The sequence below is a fragment of the Erinaceus europaeus genome, chromosome 7 (assembly GCF_950295315.1).
Source record: "Erinaceus europaeus chromosome 7, mEriEur2.1, whole genome shotgun sequence".
NCBI classification, from domain to species: Eukaryota; Metazoa; Chordata; class Mammalia; order Eulipotyphla; family Erinaceidae; genus Erinaceus; species Erinaceus europaeus.
In genome coordinates, this window is record NC_080168.1 from 24,919,426 (window position 1) to 24,940,519 (window position 21,094).

At 38.0% G+C, this 21,094-nt stretch overlaps 1 protein-coding gene across 5 annotated transcripts in view; it reads right to left on the reverse strand.

Annotated features, from left to right (window-relative positions):
* UNC80 (unc-80 homolog, NALCN channel complex subunit) overlaps positions 1–21,094 on the reverse strand; it is a 257,506-nt gene that overhangs the window by 158,389 nt on the left and 78,023 nt on the right. For 2 of the 5 annotated variants that reach the window (XM_060193975.1, XM_060193974.1), the window contains exons 14-21: positions 19,970–20,116; positions 15,597–15,744; positions 12,377–12,525; positions 9,651–9,817; positions 8,057–8,155; positions 6,334–6,542; positions 5,093–5,199; positions 2,753–2,849 (exon numbers count right to left, since the gene is read on the reverse strand). In XM_060193975.1, the coding sequence (XP_060049958.1) occupies positions 2,753–2,849; positions 5,093–5,199; positions 6,334–6,542; positions 8,057–8,155; positions 9,651–9,817; positions 12,377–12,525; positions 15,597–15,744; positions 19,970–20,116 (1,123 nt within the window). Of the gene's footprint in view, positions 1–2,752; positions 2,850–5,092; positions 5,200–6,327; positions 6,543–8,056; positions 8,156–9,650; positions 9,818–12,376; positions 12,526–15,596; positions 15,745–19,969; positions 20,117–21,094 lie in introns of all 5 variants that reach the window. The other 3 variants (XM_060193976.1, XM_060193973.1, XM_060193977.1) reach the window with 2 other exon arrangements.

Genomic DNA, 21,094 nt, shown 5'->3' on the forward strand with positions numbered 1-21,094 from the left:
ATAGAATATTTATTTGAACTTAGCTTTGTTAATTATTGATTAGGCATATTTTTCTCTTCCTGACTCTATTTTCAGCTTTTAAAGAAATTTTACTGCCTATTAAACTTTTATCTTAACTCATCTTACATTTAAATTGAGGTTAAAATGCTTGATGTTTGTTTTCTTTAATTTTAGAGAAAATAACTTAAATGAGAAAGGAAAACAACTCACCTACAACAGACAGTAGTCATTTATATACATTGACTACAAAGATAAAAAGAAAGAGAAGCAAAAACAGGTGCAAAGAAAGAAAAATATTCACATGGTCAAGCAAAGTAGTTATGAAAAATACACTGTACTCTAATGAACAGATAATTTACTGGTTTTGGGAATACCTATTTCTTGTAAGAAATTACAAATAAATTATCCCACAGAATACCTTTTAGAATTTTAACAAGCCAGAGAATATGAATATAGAAAGTTGATGAAGTAATCATATTATCAGGCCAATCAAAAGCACATAAAATATTCCAGATAGTGTGTGTATACACGCACACACACACACACACACACACACATACATATATGACTGTATTTTAGGCACTGTTGGCACTGGCTCTGTACTCTCTATCAGCTCTTCTTTGTAAGTTGCACCTATAGAATTTATGGCTGAAATCTATAGCACTAGTAGTGAGAAAATTAGAAAATAGAGTAAACAGGGTAAGGTTTAGGAGAAATATGAATAGTATGTTGAGAAGTAAAGTAAGAGTAAAAACATTGACATATTACTTGAAGGAGGGAATCAAAATAGAGGGCAAACAACTCAATTATGCTTTCTCCTTTTCCACAAAGGATTAAAAAATGCAACTGGAAAGTAGAGATAAGCTTCACTAAAGAAGGACTAGAAGTGTGAGTCTGTTCTCTGCACTAAAATCTCCATTCCACCAGATCACACTCCACACAGAGAACTCAGAGAGGTGATCACAGTACCAGTTGTATGACAGTTAACATGGTACCTAACCTGACAACATAATTCTCTTTTTCAAAAAAGCATTTGTTTACTAATGAGAAAGAAAGGAGAGAGAGAGAAACAGACATAAATCTGGTACATGGCTGCCAGGGATTGAACTTGGGACCTCATGCTGGAGAGTCCCTAGTGCTTTATCCATTGTGCCAACTCCTAAACCACACAACATAATTCTCAAAAAAAAAAATCACAATAAATCATCTTTGTAATAAAAATAGTTCTGAACACTAAATGATCTTCTCTGAAATATCATGAGAAGTGGAAAGAGAGTTAAATGACTGAAAATGTCAAAAGTTCTATTAGGAAGATACATGAAACCACAGTCTAATAAACTTGATGTGTGTCCTAATAAAAATTATGTAAGGAATGATTTATAGGTAGGAGTACTAAAAGCAAACCACAAGAACTACTGTAGGTTCATGAAGAGTTATACTGAACTAAGCTATTCTGGTTGATAAGAGTTATTGGTGAGGAAAATTTTGGTGAAATCTAACAATGTTTTTGTAGTAGAAAAATTATGCCACAAATTTGTAGCTAGTCAAAGTCAACTAGAAATATTCTAACAGTGTTTTCCTGTTCTATAGTAATACCAACAATTTGGATGAATATAAAGAAATGCGTACATCTCTGCAAATAGTTGTTTGGAGCATACTGGTGAAGAAAACATTGAGAATTGAACTTGGCTTGGGTCTACCTCAACTTCACATTGGGCAAGTGATTGAAATATCCCTTAAGCTACTGAGATAATAAAGTTTATCTACATTGAGATGAATTAATAGTGACTATATCAAAGGATAACATGATACTTATTCATGTGAAGGAGAGCTAACAGATATTAATGCAAAATACCATACAAATCAACTGTATGGTGCAGCAATAGATACTGTGGTAGTTATGTTCATACACTTACTATATCCTTTGACCATCGTAGCTATACTTTGTAATACACCAATTAAAGTCAGATGCGGAGTATGGAACTTCATCTGAAACCCTGTGTTTTGGAAAGCACATCATCTGTCTACAGTACATAGTAAAATTGAGCCATAATGCTGATGGATCTAGAGGTTTCCCTAAGTAAGGAAAAGAAGAGGACTCATGAGGTTTAGCCAATACAGGTAAAATCAAAACAGAGACAATTAGATGGATATTAGATTAAATTATGATTACATGTGATGAGAGGGGTTTGAGAAAGTGTATGATGGATGTGTATACATGTCACAACTAGGATGATGGGTGTGTATAGATGTCACAACTAGGACCTATGAGTTAGACTTATGGATAAGTGTATTTTCAGAGTGTAAGAGAAGACTAACAATTAAAGCTGTCTGATTCTGAAACAGATTGCTTTGTAGATTAATTAGCACCAGTCAGACGAAGTATTCAGAGGGTGGCCAGCCACCTGTCAGGAATACAGTGTGTAGAATTCCTAAATAGATAGATAGGTGGGTGGGTGAAAGGATATCTGAAGGTTCTTTGAAAACCTCACATTTTAATATAGGTCAAAACTTCTATTTTCTTCTTTGTAAATTCAGAACCTACTAGGAAATGAAGAACATCGTACAGTTTCTATAAATGTCTGCGAGCAAGATGACAAGAAAAACAATAAAAGAGTAGTTATAAATAGAACATCTTAGAGATAAGAAAAATAAGTAGTCAATGGAAAACAAAATGAATCATTTTTATGAAATTTTTTTTTCTCCTGTGTGATGAATATTTGAAGTGATTCTTAGGCTACATGATATTTACCGAGACGTTTAAAGAAATTCTCCTCATCCTCTCTTCCATTTTCCATTCCACTCCCTGGCCCACCTTCAGAAAGCTTCACAGCACTGGTGAATTTGACCTGAGAAAACAAGGAAAAGAATCAGATAATAAAACTCAAAGGCAATCTGTTGCATCTATTCTACCCATTGCTTTAATATATGAGGATTAATTCAACCTTTGGATTTTCACGTGTGGTTACTCAGTATATTTCAATATAATGTACCAAAATGGACACTATCTATAATTTGAAGGAGGAATCTAGTCATCGATTGAAAAAAAATGATCGAGCATTAAAGATATAATTTAGTAAACTACTGAAATCTATTCAATACTAAAGAGTTATAATATGATAAAATTAAAACTCAAATTCATAAACAGCAAGACATAGTAAATCTTTACAAACACCACAACTGACAACCAAATCAAAGTGAAAACAACAAACTAGAATATTTCTTATCCCTATCAAAGAACCAGCATAAATTAATTTATAAAGTAAATTATAATTAAGGTATAAAAAATTTCTTTTCTAAGAACTAAAATGTGTTCTTGTCCTTTACCCAGAAAACCTCAAAGTTTTCAGCAAAGGGAACTATAGAACTGACAAAACTAAATACTTGGCTAACTTTTTAGCCAAAATACATATACTGAGGGAACTATGTCTTTGAAATGTCTTATAATGCCATTATATTTTATTAAAATTACATGTTACTCCTGAAATAGGCAGAACACTGGGTTTTGTGAGATTAAAAGAAGAAAGATTATAAGCAAACAGTTTTCATATATAAACTTTTTATATATAAATTTTCATTTTCATATATATATGGAAATGAAAGTTGATTTTTGGAGTCACAACGCTGTTTCTGGAAGACACCTCCATACCCTTCTCTCCTTTGCTCTCTTGCAACTAGTAAAGGCCATTGCTACTCAAAAAAAAAAAATGAAATGAAATTTCAGGATTGGGAGAAACTTCTGTGAGTTAGATCACAAGACCTAAATGTCCGAAAGTTCAGGTCCAATCCCTATTATCATTTCATATCTCACTCATAAAACAAATCAATCAATATTAAGAAAAGACATGAAACTGTTTTGTTGAACATTACAATGAGCAGGACAAAAATATATAGGGAAGAATATTGAAGGAAATGGATTTCACTTAGAAATCTTACCCTTGGGAGTAGGTGGTAGGGCAGTGGGTTAAGCACACGTGGCACAAAGCACAAGGACCAGCCTAAGCATCCCGGTACGAACCCCCGGCTCCCCACCTGCAGGGGAGTCGCTTCACAGGAAGTGAAGCAGGTCTGCAGGTGTCTGTCTTTCTCTCCTCTTTGTCTTCCCCTCCTCTCTCCATTTCTCTCTGTCCTATCCAACAACGATGATAACGACAACAATAATAACGACAACAATAAAACAATAGGGGCAACGAAAGGGAGTAAATAAATAAATATATTTTTAAAAAGAAATCTTATCCTTTCTAAACTGAATGCTACTGTAATGTTTAGCTTGAAGAAAGGCTATTGGGGGGGAAATCTTTCAGATGGTGTTAAAAGTACAGGAAAAGCAAATACGTGTCTGTGCAAAAGGAATTGCTGTGGAATTACTGGATGCTTGGAGCTAAAGCTGTCAGGACCTTCATATGGGCTTTAAACTAAAAATAGCTGAAAAATAATGTACATTGATAAACAATATACACATACTTTATAATTTTTAAATGTTATTTATTTGCTAGATAGAGACAGAGAAATTGAGGGGGGGAAGGGAGATAGAGAGGGAGAGAGTTGGGGGCTGGGGGCTTGAACCCTGGAACCCTGGTTCTTGCACATTGTAACTTGTACACTCTTCCTGGTGTGTCACCTCCCAGTTCCAATATTGTATTCATTTATTTTAATGAGAGCATTACAGATGACAGAGAGAAAGATACAGGGAACTAGTGAGAGTGAGAGTGAGAATGAGAGCGAGAGAGAGAGAGAGAGAGAGAGAGAGACTGAGACCAGAGCACTGCTCAGTTCAGGCTTATTGTGGTGCTGGGGATTGAACCTGGGACCTCAGAGCTTCAGGCATGAAAATATTCTGCATAACCATTATGCTATCACCCTTGCTTGCACTTTATAATTTTATATAAAGTTTTGTCACACTCTTTGTTTTCCAGGACAGATTACTACCAAGACATCTTAGTTCCCATTGCTCATTGAAGTTTCTTAAATTTGAGTAATTCTTTCAACTTCTCTTTACTAGGTTTCTGAAGCTGTCTAGACATTTCTCAGTCCTGACAGTTTTCTCTCAGCAACCCCAACATTTCTCTTACAGAAGTAATGTCCTGTTTACCTTGGAGCTCTGCCTAATAATAGACAGGCGGTCAACAGAGCTGATGTCTAGTAGGTCCTCCACACCATCTGCCAGGCCCGAGAGGGAGGATCTTTTCAGCCAGTTTCCTATTGAACAATTGTTCAAATTACACTATTACAGAATCGCCTCACAAATGGATTAAATGGAAATGTCAGCATGTCCTGAACAAGCAATAAAAATTACAGAGCTTAATGAGAACAGAGGTGAAAACAAATTGTTTTCCATTTTCATGCTTTGAATCCAAATGTTCAGTGTTAGGGCTATAAAGTCACATGCCTGGATTAGACAAGGACCAAAAGAACCCAGATTTCATGGTGATTAAATAATAATCCACCCAGTTCTCCCTGACGAGTTTCACATTTCCCAATAAATCTTATTTATTTGAGGTCCTAAATGCCTTTCAAATCTGCCCAGTTTTCTTTGACAACATAAGTCGCCAGTCAGTCCAAGCTACCACTACTTATCTACCTCACCTATGGACTTCATCGTTGGCCTCCATTCATGCTTCCTCCACTGGGTTGCATTCAGTACTGTTTGAGACAAAGTCTATCTGTTGATGTCACCCGTTCAATATTTCACCTAGACCATATAAGGCTGTCGGACAAAGAATTACCCTGAGCTCTGGGCCCACGTACTCAAGTCTCTAACATTCTCCCCTGGTCCTGCAGCCACGCTTCTCTTTATCTCAGTTGTTCCATATGCTGACCCTCTACAAATGTTACACATTTTATTATTACAGTAGGAGGACGTAGTCTCTTCTTTTTTTCTTTCCATATCCTATAGATCTTTATATCACTTCTTCTAGGAAGCCTTCCCTGATGCCTGTCTACTCTCTCTTCAGGGAAGATCTCATTGTTATACGATTTAATAGCACTATGTATACAGTCTTCACAATGGACAAATAGACATAGTAGTATGTTTATATGTTTTAGTGATTGTCAACCTTCCTAGATTGGAAGTTCAGCCAAGTCAGGTGCGATGTAATTTTGCTCACCATTTATCTCTGATGCTGAACACAGTGTTTGTACACAGTAAAAACACTTAACAGTAGTGTGGGAAATAAATGAATGGATGAATGACAGACTCAACGTGAAGTCATGTAATTTACAGACTTTCCCTTTCTTAATACTAGCATTTCTTGCTCTTGTCTGTCTGTGAATTGATGTGTGGACATGGAAAATAGTGAGGGAATCCATAAGTAAATACAGACATACTTTTACCTATGGGGAGCTTAAGCTTCTTCCGTAGGGAAATTCTGCGGGACCTCGAGCGGGCACGTCGGTCGGAGGTGGTTCCTGAATGGGCAGTGGTGCATTCTGAAGTGTCCTGCTCAGACTGGCTGCTGGTATCACTTGCGGCACTCTGGGATTTGAACATCTTGCGCCAGAAATCTTTCCGTCCCACGTTGCCTCCTTGCATTTGTTCATCACTAACAGCAAGCACAGGAGAGGGTTAAATGTCTGACAAGACGGGTGGTTGCATTAAATTGCAACAATAATTAGGCAAACCATGCAGGAAAATAGTGAGAGAATCCATAATGTTTGATGGGCTGGGATTTGTCAAGAGCGAGTGTGGGAGGAGGGAGACAGTGGTTGACTGTGTTCCTCTTGCAAACAGTCACATCTCATCTGTCAAATAGAGGTGATCACTCTTTCTAAACCATAGTAAAAAAGACTAAATATTATTTCAGGTAATCGTCTGAGATGTGAATCATTATAGCACTTAGAGTGTCAGGAAGTATTTAACTGTTTTACAAAGCTCCTGGAGGCATAGGCAGTATCCCCGTTAACTGCCTACCTCCAAGCCAGGATTGTATAATCCTTGGTGCTAAATAACCCCCCCATACTTGAGTGGATGAAAACATGAAATGGAATCATTACACCTAGCAAAAGCATTGTTCTAGAACTGTTCCCTTAATTATCTGATTACCTAGTTTTTTTAAGTTAAAAAAAAAAGGATTAATTATTTTTTTTTAGTCCAACTCAAGTGAAATGAAGAATGTCTCCTAATCCCCCCCCCATTTCTCTGATTTATGGTGCTGCAGTGGATTGAACCTGGGAGCACAGAGATTCAGGCATGAAAGACTTTTTGCATAACAATTATGCTGTCTCCCCAACTCCCTAGTATACTTCTAACCAGGGCATGGCCACAAGAGAGGAGTTTTTGGTGCCGTGATGTCTTTTCTTTGATCTCTCTCTCTCTCTCTCTATCTGTCTATCTGAAAAGTCATCCTAGAGCAATGAAGACCTAGTGAAAAAAAAAAAAGAATAGTAAAGGATGGAAGCAAGGCAAAAATTTAAAGATATGACAAACAAATAGTTTGAAAAATTGAATTTCTTCCAATGGAAAGTACTTCATTCAGGAAAAAAAAGGAAGGGCACTCGGAAGTAGTAAAAGGTGTGGCTTAGAAAGGAAGTGAAGGGTGAAAACAGATTGAATGTCTCAAACTTTTTGATGCACAGACCCCAGTTCTGAGTATATATTCCTTTAATCTAAGCACTTAAGGCTTCAAATTAGTAACCTGACTGAATTTTAACAGTGGGTTTAAGTGTTAATACATTTCTAATAATGACTTTTTCTTTGAAATATTAAATCACCTATAATCTTAGACCAGAAAGACAAAAATAAAAAAATTTTTTTTAAAAAAGGAAAAGAAAGGAAGTGAAGGCAATACTATAGGAAAAAAAGGGGGGGTAAAACACAGATAGATAGATAATAGACAGACAAGCATTGATAGATATAAAGTCAACCCATATCTGTGACCTTGGGAGAACTACTGCAATTTCCAATGGAAGGGATGAGGACACAGAACTCTGGTGGTGGGAACAGTGTGGGCCTATACCCCTATTATAATCAATATTGAACCAATATTTATCAAATCACTAATTAAAAGAAGAAGAAGAAAGTACTTCACCCACTCCACTATAGACAAATGCTACTTACTGCTCTGGAGTCTGTGAGGGGCGACCGGACATGAAGCTGCGACATTCCTCGGGTGCAGAAGCCACCTGCCCTTTATCCACAACACTTCCTGCCTCTGACCTATGCAAAAGGTGCATTCCACCAATCATAACAGATCTCAATGCTTTATATACTTCACAAAGCAAAGCACTGTTAAAGACAAGCTATCTGGCTTGCAAACCCAGTGACACTGGGTGTCTATGTTGCATGGAACTTATATCCTACTACAGAAATAATGCTTGTTAGCCCAAGAATACCAGTATTATTATCAATAGTAGCTACCTCCAAGTAGTATTTTACACATTAAAGTTTCTTTTCATCTTCCTAAATGGCATTTCTTACAGATGCGTGTGCCTTTTGTCATGGTTAAGAGACTAATCACATGATTGAATGATACAGTATCAATATTCCTTTACTATTGTAGATAAAACATAATTCAAAGAGTGGGGCTGTGGTGCGCCTGGTTAAATGTATATGTTATCATGTGCAAAGACCCTGTGTTCAAGGCCCCTTTCCCAACATGGAGGGGGAAAACTACATGAGTGGCGAAGCAGAGCTGCAGATGTCTGTCTCTCTCTTTATCCCCTATTCATCTAAATTTCTCTGTCTTGTCAAATAAAATTAATAAAGTTAAAAACATGCAGAATTACACAATCAAAAAATGTAAATCACTGAGGGATACAGCTCGGTGGTCAATCACAAGACTTGCATGCATGAATACCCAGCCAGAATCAGTCTCTGGTACTGTACATACCAGAGTTTATCAGTACCCTCTGTTTGTTTTTTTTAATTGTTGTAGTTATTATTGTCGCTGTTGTTGGCTATGACAGAGAGAAATGGAGAGAGAAGGGGAAGATAGAGAGGGATAGAGAAAGATAGACACCTGCTGACCTGCTTCACCGCCTGTGAAGCGACTTCCCTGTAGGTGGGGAGCCGGGGGCTCAAACCCGATCCTCGTGCCGGTCCTTGCGCTTTGTGCCACGTACACTTAACCCGCTGTGCTACTGCCCGACTCCCCTTTCTCTCTCTTTTTTAAAAAGCAAATAAATATTTAAAAATGTAAGATCACATTTAATTCCTACTGAAGGAACTGAAACATAGACAACATTTTGTTATATAATTAAGAACTACAAAATGAAATTCAAATATAGGAAATTCTGAAATCAGCTGAACTCTGATTCATACTGAGATCGAATATAGTTAATAGGGGCTGGGGAGACAGCATAATGGTTATGCAAACAGACTTTCATGCCTGAGGTTCAATGGTCCCAGGTTCAATCCCCAGCACCACTACAAGCCAGAGCTGAGCAGTGGTCTGGCCTATCTATCTATCCATATCTTTCTCTCATTAAAGTAAATAAATAAAATTTAAAAAAGAATATAGTTAATAATAAAGTCATTCCTTTCCTAAGTTGCAGCTCAATCACCACTAGTGATACTACTTATGCAAGATAGTTCCACCATCCCTGCACTGGAATTATAACCCTCATCAGGAACTAAATGGATAAAAATGTACCACAAAATTGCATGTTATTGACAGAGTATAAACAATAACATTTAGAGTTCAGTGTCTAACCTTTTACCACCTGCAGGCTTAGACTCTGGTTCACTCTCCTCCACCTTTTTCCCTGGTGCCAACTTCTCAGCACTATCAAGCAGAGCACTGAGAGCCACTCTCCTGAAGACATTCCCATGAGCTTCTTTGATAAACTGGACCAGCTGCCGAATGTCACAATATAGCCCCTGTTTGGAGGCAAGAAAGAAGTTTGGGGGGGGGGGATGATAGCAGTGGGGTTAGTTTTCACAAGAAGAGGAGGAGAAGGTAATTCCTTAGGCTTAGACTATCACTGGAATCCTAAAAGGAAGACGATTGATTGTGGTGAGACGTGAAAATATAGCGCTCCTTCATTCTTTCTATAGAAAGATAGCAAGATGATAGTCCATCATTCTTTGTATGAAAAAGAATGGCAAATATGCTTCATACTGAAAAAGTTGCTGTAACAATTACGAAGATAGTTTATAAATGACCACTGGGTTCTCAAGCTTTAGTTTCCTCTCTTGTTACTTCTGAAGATAAGCCTGCATAATAAGGCTGATCAGAACTTTTCTGTCTCTCTCTCTCTTTCTTTCTTTCTTTCTTTCTCCCTTCCTTCCTTCCTTCCTCCCCCACTCTCCCCTCCCTCCCTCCCTCCCTCCCTCCCTTCCTTCCTTCCTTCCTTTCTTTTTCTCCAGGGTTATCACTACAAAACCACTGCTCCTAGTGCCCCCCCCCCATTTTATCAGCTAGGATAGAGAGAAATTGAGAGGGGAGGTGGAATAGAGAGAATAGACACCTGCAGACCTGCTTCAGTACTCAAGAAGCTTCCCCACTGCAGGTGGGAAGCCTGGGGCTCAAACCCAGATCCTTGCATGGTCTTTGCACTTAATCAGGTTTCCCACTGCCCAACCCCCAGAACTCTGTTTAGACTTCAGAGATTTCAGTCCCTTGTCCAGCTTCTCCAAATACTCTGCATCACTGTGGTAATATATACTAACTAAGTCTTTTAGACATTTCTAATCTGATTTCATAAATTTTGCTTAACATATTTAACAATAAATTCAAGATGACACAGAGCTACTAAAAGTGACACATCAGTAAGCAACACTTAAATCACTGTTAGTGTGCATACTGTTAAGCTCTGAATTTGCCATTCTCTTTAAGAAATTATCGTAGGGGGCTGAGAGATGGCTCATGCAGTACAGAAAAGACTGAACTCTGAGCAAAAGCGGAGATTCAAGTTCCTGTCACCGTATGTGAACATTTGACTTACAGAGCGTAAAATACTGCTGTGCTTTCTCTTCCTTCTCTCTGTCTATCTCCCTCTTTGCCTTCTACCATCTATCTGAAAAAGAATCCTCCTGAAGCAGTGAAATCATGCAAGCACAAAACCCCAGGGAAGCCCTGGTGGGAAAGAAGAAAGAAAAAAATAAAGAAAAAGAAGTTGATTACTGGGGTTTACAGTTAACAATATTCATATACTTTCCCTGTATTTGGGAGCTACTCTCTTCCCTGATCCAGCTTTCTAGTTCTTTTTCCAACTATGACACCATCTCCCCAGACAATAACCTGGTTCCACCTGTTTATCAGATGTCAGGCCCAGGCAAAAACTAGTAAAGTCATGGACTATACCCAACATAGTCTTATTAGCTTTTTCCAAAACAGAGAACCCAAATCTTCATCTGCAATATTCATGCCTTTAGGTTCATGATCAATCAACAATGTGTTCTGCTTTCTATCTTAACTCTTTTTCAGCCACCAAATGCCAGATGATACCATGATGCCAACCTGACTTCCTTGGGCAGACGACCCCACCATGTGTCTTGGAGTGCCGCCTCCCCAGATCCCTGCCCCACTAGGGAAAGAGAGAGACAGGCTGGGAGTATGGATCGAGCCTGCCCAGGTTCAGCGGGGAAGCAGTTACAGAAACCAGACCTTCCACCTTCTGCACCCCATAATGACCCTGGGTCCATACTCCCAGGGAGTTAAAGAATAGGAAAGCTATCAGGGGGAGGGGATGGGATATGGAGCTCTGGTGGTGGGAATTGTACCCCTCTTATCCTATGGTTTTGTCAGTGTTTCCATTTTATAAATAAATAAATTTTTGAAAAAAATTAAAAAAAAAAGAAGTTGATGACTACATTCTTTGTTTTAGGAACGATTTCCCCTGAGGAACCTGCATTAATACATTCATGCCAGATTCATCAGCCTTAACTGACATTTTAGTGTCCTAAACCACAATCACTTCAGTAGTAATTAAGCACCAATTTCTGATAGCTTGATTTTCTCTACTTGTGGCTCCAGTGGTTTAATTAACAGTCTTTAGTGAAGAGTAGCTAAAAGATCACAGTGCTCAGTAAAAGAAGACAAGACAAATCTCAGCAGCATTATTTGCATTAATTTTTAAAGTCTGAGTTGTTTCAGAAAGCACTTGATGTCATATTCTTTAATAAGTCATGAGCCAGCATGGTGAGCTGTAGTACACGCTCTCTGAAGAGCTCCAATTACCTTTACAACTCTTTCACCAGCTACCATAATGCCTCTGAGATGGGAAAGGAAAGCCAGTCAACATGCAGGTAGAATAACGAGTAACTAGGAGGATTGTGTTATTGAGGTTCCAACATGACTTATTGATGACAGTGGGAAACCAGATACATTTAATTTTAAATTGCAGGAGTCTAGGTTGCAATTGCTGTTTCTTGTAGCCATGACTTGAAAAGTTTTCTCAGCCTGAGTACTGCTGTGGAGAGTAGTGAGGTTCTCACCAGATTCTCAGGGCTGTGCAATTCATGTGTGGTTGACGCGCAGCGTGTGATGAGGGATTTAAACATGGCACTGACAATAATGCCTTCCACGTTTTGGGCTGTTGATTTGTTGTCCATGGTAGTGAAGTTATTTCCAAACCCAGCTTTATCTGGAATGCAAAGGCATCAATGAAAAGCAACATTCCCATAAAGGCATGTAATTTAAAGAAGTAACAAAGCTGTTGGCACCAAGGAATCAGTGAAGAGCAAGAAAAAATACAAAAACAGAGGATGAAAGGTGTCTTTGATCTCATAGTATCTATGTATACCAGGAGATAAATGATTTACAGACCCCTCCATCGGCTTTTCAGTGAGATATCCCATTATATATGTTAAATATTTTGACTGATAAATCTTAGCAAAGAAATGAGAACCAGCTGTTGATTCTAAAACAGCCTTTCAGGGGCCAGGCAATGGTTAAGTGCCTAGTTAAGCACACACATTACAGTGTACAAGGACCCAGGTTCAAGCCCCTGGTCCCCATCTGTGAGGGGAAAACTTCACGAATGGTAAAATAGGGCTGCACTTGTCTCTCTGTCTCTCTTCCTCTCTATCCCTTGCCCCTCTCAGTTTCTCTGTTTCTAACCAATAATAAATAAATTAAAATATCTATTAAAAAAAAGAAACGAAAAACCAAGAATGCCTTTCAAATGTAGACAAAAATTTTAATAGGGGATCACTAAAAAAATGATTTACTTTGGGGGTTTGTATATTGTGAAACTGTAACCTCAGTCTTGTAAATTACAAATTAATTACAAATTTTAAAAAAATGGGTTGATAAAAACAATCTACTAGGTGGTTTCTTAATGAGGAAAGAGTCAATTTAATTCACCCTTTTAGCAGTGAAGAAGGCTTGCTTCTCAGAGTAAATCACTTAGTGTGTCAGAAATGAACTGAGGTAGGGCCAAATATGTAATTGTGCCCTTGCAGGGTTGGGGGAGAGGGGGTGGGGAGGTAGGAATGGCAGCGAGAAGTCCTACAAAGCACTGGGAATAAAGACAGTCCCTCCTGGAGCTTCCCAGGATTTCACAGCAGCTTCTTGCTTCCAGAGACATTTGGGGAATAGAGCTGAAGGGAGACAAAAAAAATCCTACAACCTTTTCCAAAGCCAACTTCTTCAAATCCATACATATGTAAGGTGCTAGTGAGCTGAAGCCATCACTTCTGTGGCTTTTAAGACTGGTCTCTCATATGTCCACGGACCTTGCATAAGGGATATACTAGAGATTCTGTAGGCTTCTCAGTGAATTTCTTGTGTGTGTGTGTGAGAGAGAGAGACTTCTGGAGTGTGGGGGCAGAGAAAGTGCAGGTCTGAGAATAATCAGATGGGGACTCTGGGATCTAACTGGATGATTCACAGTCAGCAGCTCCATTTCACAGTACACACACACACACACACACACACACACACACACACACACACACACACACACACACACAAGTCGTCTTAAAGTTAAGACAGTTCTACCCAACTTTACATGTGTCAATGAGCTGGGGATTATCTCTAGATTTCCAAGACATTAAGAATGGTTATAGTGTATGCTTATTGTTTTCATTTAAAGTCATTAAAAAACTAGTTTGTAGCCAAGACTATCTCTTATAACTTAATTCTCACATTAATTTTTTAAAATCTGAAATGCATTTGTTTTTAAGCATTGTTGACAATGTAGATTGCTTCAAGGGTTCTATAGAGGAACATAATTTTCTTTTAATGTGACAACCAAATGATAAAGCCTAGGACACACTGGAAAATTTGCTTCTGAATCCATCAAATATATCTTCATTAAATATTTAGCCAACTACTCAACTATTACCACACATGTGTCATAAACAATAAGAGCACCTACTAAGAAGTCATTTCGCCCCAGGCTTTAATTAAAATGCATTCTTTGACTCAATTCAAGATTAATACGCTATTTTCATTTTGTTATTGCATTTATATTCAAGTGGTATTGACAGTGTCCATTTTATTATGGATGTAAGTGATGTCTCTCCTCATAATACAGTTCTCTATACTAGAACTTTTAAAAATTCATTTATTAGATAGAGACACAGAGAAATTGAGAGGGGAATCAGGAGATAGAGAAGGACAGAGAAAGAGAGCTACCTGCATGACTGCTTCATCATTCATGAAGCTTGGTCCCTCCAGGTATAGACTGGGGTCTTAAACATTTGTCTTAGCACATGGTAACATGTATGCTCAAACAAGTACATCATCACCTGGCCCCTCACTAGAACTTTCTTAAAAATCATCAAACTATAAAATAGTTTTGTAGCCTCTCTGTAGATCCATTTGCCTGATTAAAAAAATTAACAGGGGGTCAGAGTAGCGCAGCGGGTTAAGCGCAGGTGGCGCAAAGTGCAAGGACTGGCATAAGGATCCCGGTTTGAGCCCCCTGCAGGGGAGTCACTTTACAGGCGGTGAAGGAGGTCCGTAGGTATCTGTCTTTCTCTCCTCCTCTCCCCCTCCTCTCTCCATTTCTCTCTGTCCTATCCAACATCGAACGACATCAACAACAATTAACCACAACAAGGCTACAACAACAAGGGCAACAAAAGGGGGGGGGGGAAAGGCCTCCAGGAGCAGTGGATTCATGGTGCAAGCATTGAACCCCCAGCAATAACCGTGGAGGCAAAAAATTAATAATAATAATATATATTAGTAAGCTAAATTGTGTTACTACTATACATATTAAAGTCACCTATTTTTTCTTTCCTGTTTATCTTTTTTTTAAAATACTGTATTGTGCCTGGAAACTAATATTTATTTCATATTTGTTAAACTAATGAGCCCACCTCTTCTTCTCAATTTCTCTACCTCAGCTGTCAGACAGGAAAGGGCCATATGAGAGAGTAGTACATGAGTACTGGTGAAAAGGTTGAAGGACCCAGTGTGAAGATGCCACAGACTCACCAATTTCCCATCTATTTGAGGTATGTGGCTACAGAAAAATCTCCAAAATGATGTGTTATCTAAGATGATTCAGAAGCTTCTCCAGTTACTGCTCTATTCCTCCACCCCTTCCCCACCTCACCCCCCTCCCCATCTCTCTCACACACACCTCCACACACCCACACTCCCCTCCTCTAAATTGCATCCCTACCAATTGAGTGTGACACTACAACACTCCCTGCTTCACTTCACAACAGTTCTCCTAGAAAACAGCACAGCTCTACTTACTGTCAGTGACTGGCTCCATACAAAATCCTAGCAAAGCATGCAAGAAGTCCACTACATTATTGAGAGAGTCCTTGTTCACATAGTCTCTCATGGTTTGTCGGAACTGCATCTTATCTAGCTTGTATAGCTTAGTGAGGCAGTTCTGAGCCTGTAATGAAGGAAGAAAAGTGAAAAAGTCACAGGTACCAGCTTAAGCTAGCGATACATCTGAGATAGAAGCCTTCACAAGACAAAGGCTTCCATTCACCCCACCTGACTGGTACCAGTCACTACCCCCCCTCCCCCAAGCTCTTCTTATCTGAGTAAGAAGTGGGCAGAGTACTTCTCGGGAAAAATCCAAAGCTAAGGTTTTAAGAGGGTTCCAGAAAGAGTTCAGTATTAAGAGTTCAGTTTTAAGAGGGTTCCAGAAAGAGTTCAGTATTTTCACCAAGATCAAGATTTTAAAGATCTCAATGAGATCTCAAGGTGTAAACTTTTAGGCAAGTGATGGGATTAGTGCTCCAGGTTTAGAAACATGAAAAGTTTTGTGCAGTGAATGGAAGCATACCACTCCCATGCTATTATTTTGTCATGAGTAGATTTAGGAAAGAGACAGAGTGAGGGGGGATGTAGGCAGTGCCTATGCAGTGTCCTTATAAGAGCAGGAAGGAAAGATCCTTGAGACAAAATAAATAAATCATAAATAAATAAAGGCCAAAAATAATGGAGAGCTTTGTGTGCTTGTTGATGTGTCTTCCTTTGTTTATGAAGTATGGTGGTTAAGCAGAATGTGGCCTTATGATCATGAAAAATGAGTGACCATTGATTAGGTTCTACTACTCAAAATTACATATGACTCAGCAAATAATTTTGTCACCTGGCAAAGGGAAGGGGGAAATTTCCACCAACAGAACAAATCGTCAGAGCTACTGGGTGTAAAAGACCACACACAGAATGCATCGATACTATATGAAAGATATGGAACCTTTGAAGTCCCTTACCATCAAGAGAAAATCATATCTGTGTGGTGGATTGCTGTTTAAGACACAATCTTTCAAGCCCCTGGTCCCCACCTGTAAAGGTGGGGAGAGCTTCACCAATGGTGGGGGTACAGTACTGCAGGTCTCTCTCTCGGTCTCTCTCTCGGTCTCTCTCTCTCTCTCTCTCTCCACAGTTTATCGTCCTCTGTCTCTGTTTCTCACCGTCTATCAAAAAAGAAAAAGAAAAAAAATGGCCTCAAGGAAATGATGGAGTCTTGTAGTCACTGATTCCCCAGATATAAACGTGGTGGCAATAATAATTCTCCTATGCAAGTGAATGGCCACTTTGACTTATACACCTGTATGTCATTTAATAGGTAACCCTAAGTCACACTAGTGGAATTTGAGGCTTAAATAAGTGAGGAATTTTGTCTAAGTTGATATCACATTCCCAGAAACGTTAAAATTAGATATTAGGGTCTCTCCTCCTTATCTTAGTTGTTTCTTCTATGATCCAGTGGTCTTGTGAATTCTTCAAACAGAAACTCTTTAGGGGAATATATTTATATAACACCACTTCCAAAAAGTATTTAATGTGACTGATGATAGAAATTAGTTAATAGCTACTGAAGCCAAGATACGCATGAAAGAGTTACAAGAAAATCTACAACAATGTAATGAAATGAGGAAATGACAGAAATCTCTAGGTGTCAGGAGAACAGCTAAAGATTATGTGATTCAGGACAAAGGCAAATTTAATCAAGGATAAGCACTGGACATCCAGTCATAACCACAATAGATTTGGGGAGATAAATCTTGGGAACTGGGAACTGAGAAATCATTTTGGGCCCTTAATGGTGTTCTAAATGAAATCTAAGTTATTATATCATCGTTTTGACAAATCAGCACACAATGAAAAATTCTTTGACATTTTAAGAAGAAAACTAGAAATTATAAAATGTTGAGACTTGGCTTCATAACCCAATTATAACTTCTCCATCTGCATCACAAATTTATATAAATTGATTTTTTTTCAGTCTTCTATAACTAGGTCCTGGAAGATTGGAAATTAGGTTTATAATTTCTAGATCATGAGAAAATTCCATCAGTTTTTGCAAATAAATGTTGTTTTCTAAAAAATGAAGTTTCCCAAAACACCAAGGTAATATAGTCATGAATGAAATAATACTTGACTATCACTCTATGAAAAATTTGTGAGGATACAATCCCTATAAAAATCTCAATGATATTCTGCAAGGAAATAAACAATTCTGATGTTTGTAGGGAACCACCAGATACCACAAATAAAGTAATTCTGAGATAAATGAAAAAAATAATAAAGAAATATAAGCTGGAGTTACTAGGCACTTTGATAAATCTCATCGCAATACTGTATTTATTTTTTAGAATAACATATAGGAGTTTACCTTGAAGAAATATTCTTAGAATGTTAAAAGGTAATAGTTTCTAAAAATCCAGTGTTTCAAAAATTTGGAAATGCCAAGTCTCTACATTAGATATTCCTAACAAAATTTCCCAAATTCATATATTTTATATAATTTTTATAAATATGGATAAACAAAAATAATTCCTATAGTGAGTATTAAGCTAGATTATTTCATGAGAAAAATTGCCATCAGTAGGCATGACAACCTAGTAGGACATACTCAGTACTCCTGGAGAGTTCATGATGAACTAAGCAGCAACAACAGCCCTTCAAGTAACTTCTGATCCTGCTAGCCTTACTTTCTCCAAGTTTCGAGAGACAGGTTCGAGTACCAGAGTCAGTTAATACTTCCAACTAAAGATCAACACACGTTTTGTTTCATGGGCTTGGTCTTTTGTATGAGAAATGATGTGGTTTTAGCTGTAAACACATTTATTCATGCTTATTCAGAGCTAAAATTCAAAGGTCAAAAACCATCTCCACATGTACAATGGTGAGGCAATGGAAACTTTCTATTACCTTAACAATTATTTTTATTTTTTATTATCTTTCTTTACTTATTGGATAGAGACCGTTAGAAACCGAGAGGGAAAAGGGAGATAGAGAGGAAGAGAGAGAGAGAGACACCTGCAGCGCTGCTTCACCATTCACAAAGCTTTCCCCCATAGGCCAGGACCTGGAGTTCAAACCTGGGTCCTTATGCATTGTAACCTGTGTGCTCAGTCAGGTGCTCCACTACCCGGCCTCTCAATTACTTTGATCTTAAAAACTTTTTTTGTGGCTTTAAAATCTAGATCTTGGTTAAAGTTTTCAAATTTCACTAATTAGAAGCAAATGAGTATGAATATAACTCCTATACATACATACATACACACACACACACACACACACACACACACACACACACACACACACACAGCAAACTGATATAATACAATATAGCAAGATGTATAAAGGAAGATAGGCAGATGGATAGTTAGGTAGATGGTGAATTAAGAAAAAAAAAAGCATGCTAACACTGTGTGAACATTTCACAACAAAATCTAATACCAAGGAAATGTGGGCTGGCGTTAGATTTTGACGTGATCCTAAAACTCTGCTAGGGTATCAAATGGTTCTCTATTAAAGATTTTATAGAAAGGGATCAAGTGTGCTTCATACCCTCATTTTTTCAGAAAAAAAATTTGGGTTTTTGTTGCTGTTGTTGATTGTTTGTTTTGTTTTGTTTTTGTTTTCACAATTTCAGTTCAAAGATCCAGATGAAGCAACTGCCCTGGATCAGACTTTGTGGAGATGGGCTATTGCTCATCTATGGAAGGAAAAGTCGTGTTCAGTGGAGGCCCGTGAAAATGAGCAGGAAACAGACCATGTCCATTCCGGAACGATGCTTTGCAAGCCCAAGCGCAGAGTTTCAAGTTTCACACAGTTCAAAAGGACATGATCTCAAATTTTTTAGAAGTGAAGATTACTTCTCAAATAAAGTAGCCAGAAAATAACTGGCTACTTTTACAGTCCTGGTTTGTCCCAATAAGGGCCATTTTCCACATCTAATTAAGAACAAAAAAGTAAATGTCAACCTTTGATAATTTTTTTCTAATATAAAATATACTTCTATAGTACCCAGGCAAGCAATTGTCACTTGTCATTTGTCACTGAGTACTGGAATAGTACATAAACCTTTCCAAAGTTCTTTCAAACTGTACTTCACACATTCCAATAATTAAATACCCTTTCACCAACTGGGAGTTGGCCGGCCCTGGGCAAGAGGCAGAAAGCTTTTCCTAAGTCTGGGTTTTAGATGTCTTGAGATATCTTGTGGGAATCTTCCCACTCCAATACAGCATCAATTACCCATATGAAATAAAAGGTTTTCTAGGGAACATTGACCCTCATTGTCAAAGGACTCATTCCTGATTTGGAGGGAGGGATGAGGGGAGAGGAAATGGAATCTACTTTAATTCTCTTACATTCTCTCGGAATACCTGGTGTCTCAGACGATCTCCAGAGAGCCCCCGGTGTCCTTCCCCACAACCATAGGCACATCCCAGAGATTTCACTATTTTAATGAGCATGGTTAGAGCAAGCCTATGGTTGCTTATAGGAGTACTTTCATCCTAATGTTCACAAACAAGAAAGAAAAAGGTTTTTGTTTTTAGTCACTGAGATTTTTTTGCAACTAAGATTCCATTTTTTAAAAAAAATTATTATTTTTTATTGGGTGGATTAATGGTTTACAGTAAATACAATTATTGGTACATGTATAACATTTCTTAGTTTTCTGAAAAACTCTCTCACCCCCAGCCTAGGTCCTCCCCCCACCATCAGGCACCAGGACCTGATCCCCTGCTCCCCAATCACCCTGAGTCCTTTACTTTGGTGTAATACATCAAACCCAGTCCAAATTTTTATTTGTTCTTATTTCTCAACTCCTGTCTATCAGTGAGATCATTTCATATTTATCCTTCTCTTTCTGGCTGATCTCACTTAACATGATTTCCTCAAGCTTCATCTAAGTTAATGTGAAGAAAGTGAATTCATCACCATTTTTTTAAATCACTTTTGGCTTATGATGGTACATGGGATCAACAATTCATTGTGCTTTTTTTCTTTTCTTTATTGGGGGATTAATGTTTTATATTTGACAGTAAATGTTGTTATGCAGAAAACTGAGAAATGTTATGCATGTACAAACTAAGATTCCATTTTATAATTATACCACATTTATTTTTACAGTGAGCAATTGCAGTTTGAGAAATAGACTCATCAAGGACTTAACAATCAAGTTAACTGGTTAATGCTCTGGAATGCGATTAAAAACAAAAATGTCTATGCCACTTGAATGCCCTCTAGTGCTGCAAAGGACAGGAACATAGACCTCATCATTAAAAAATATGCTTCCTTCTTGGTTGAGACTCTAGGACACCATGTTGAGTGAGATAAGTCGAAAGGAGAAGGATGAATACTAAATGATCTCACTTACTGGCAGAACTTGATAAAATAGGGACAGGAAAGGAGAGCACAAAGTGAAACATAGCTAGACATGGTGTATTGCACCAAAGCAAAGGATTCTGGGGAGGGAGGAACAGAGTAGA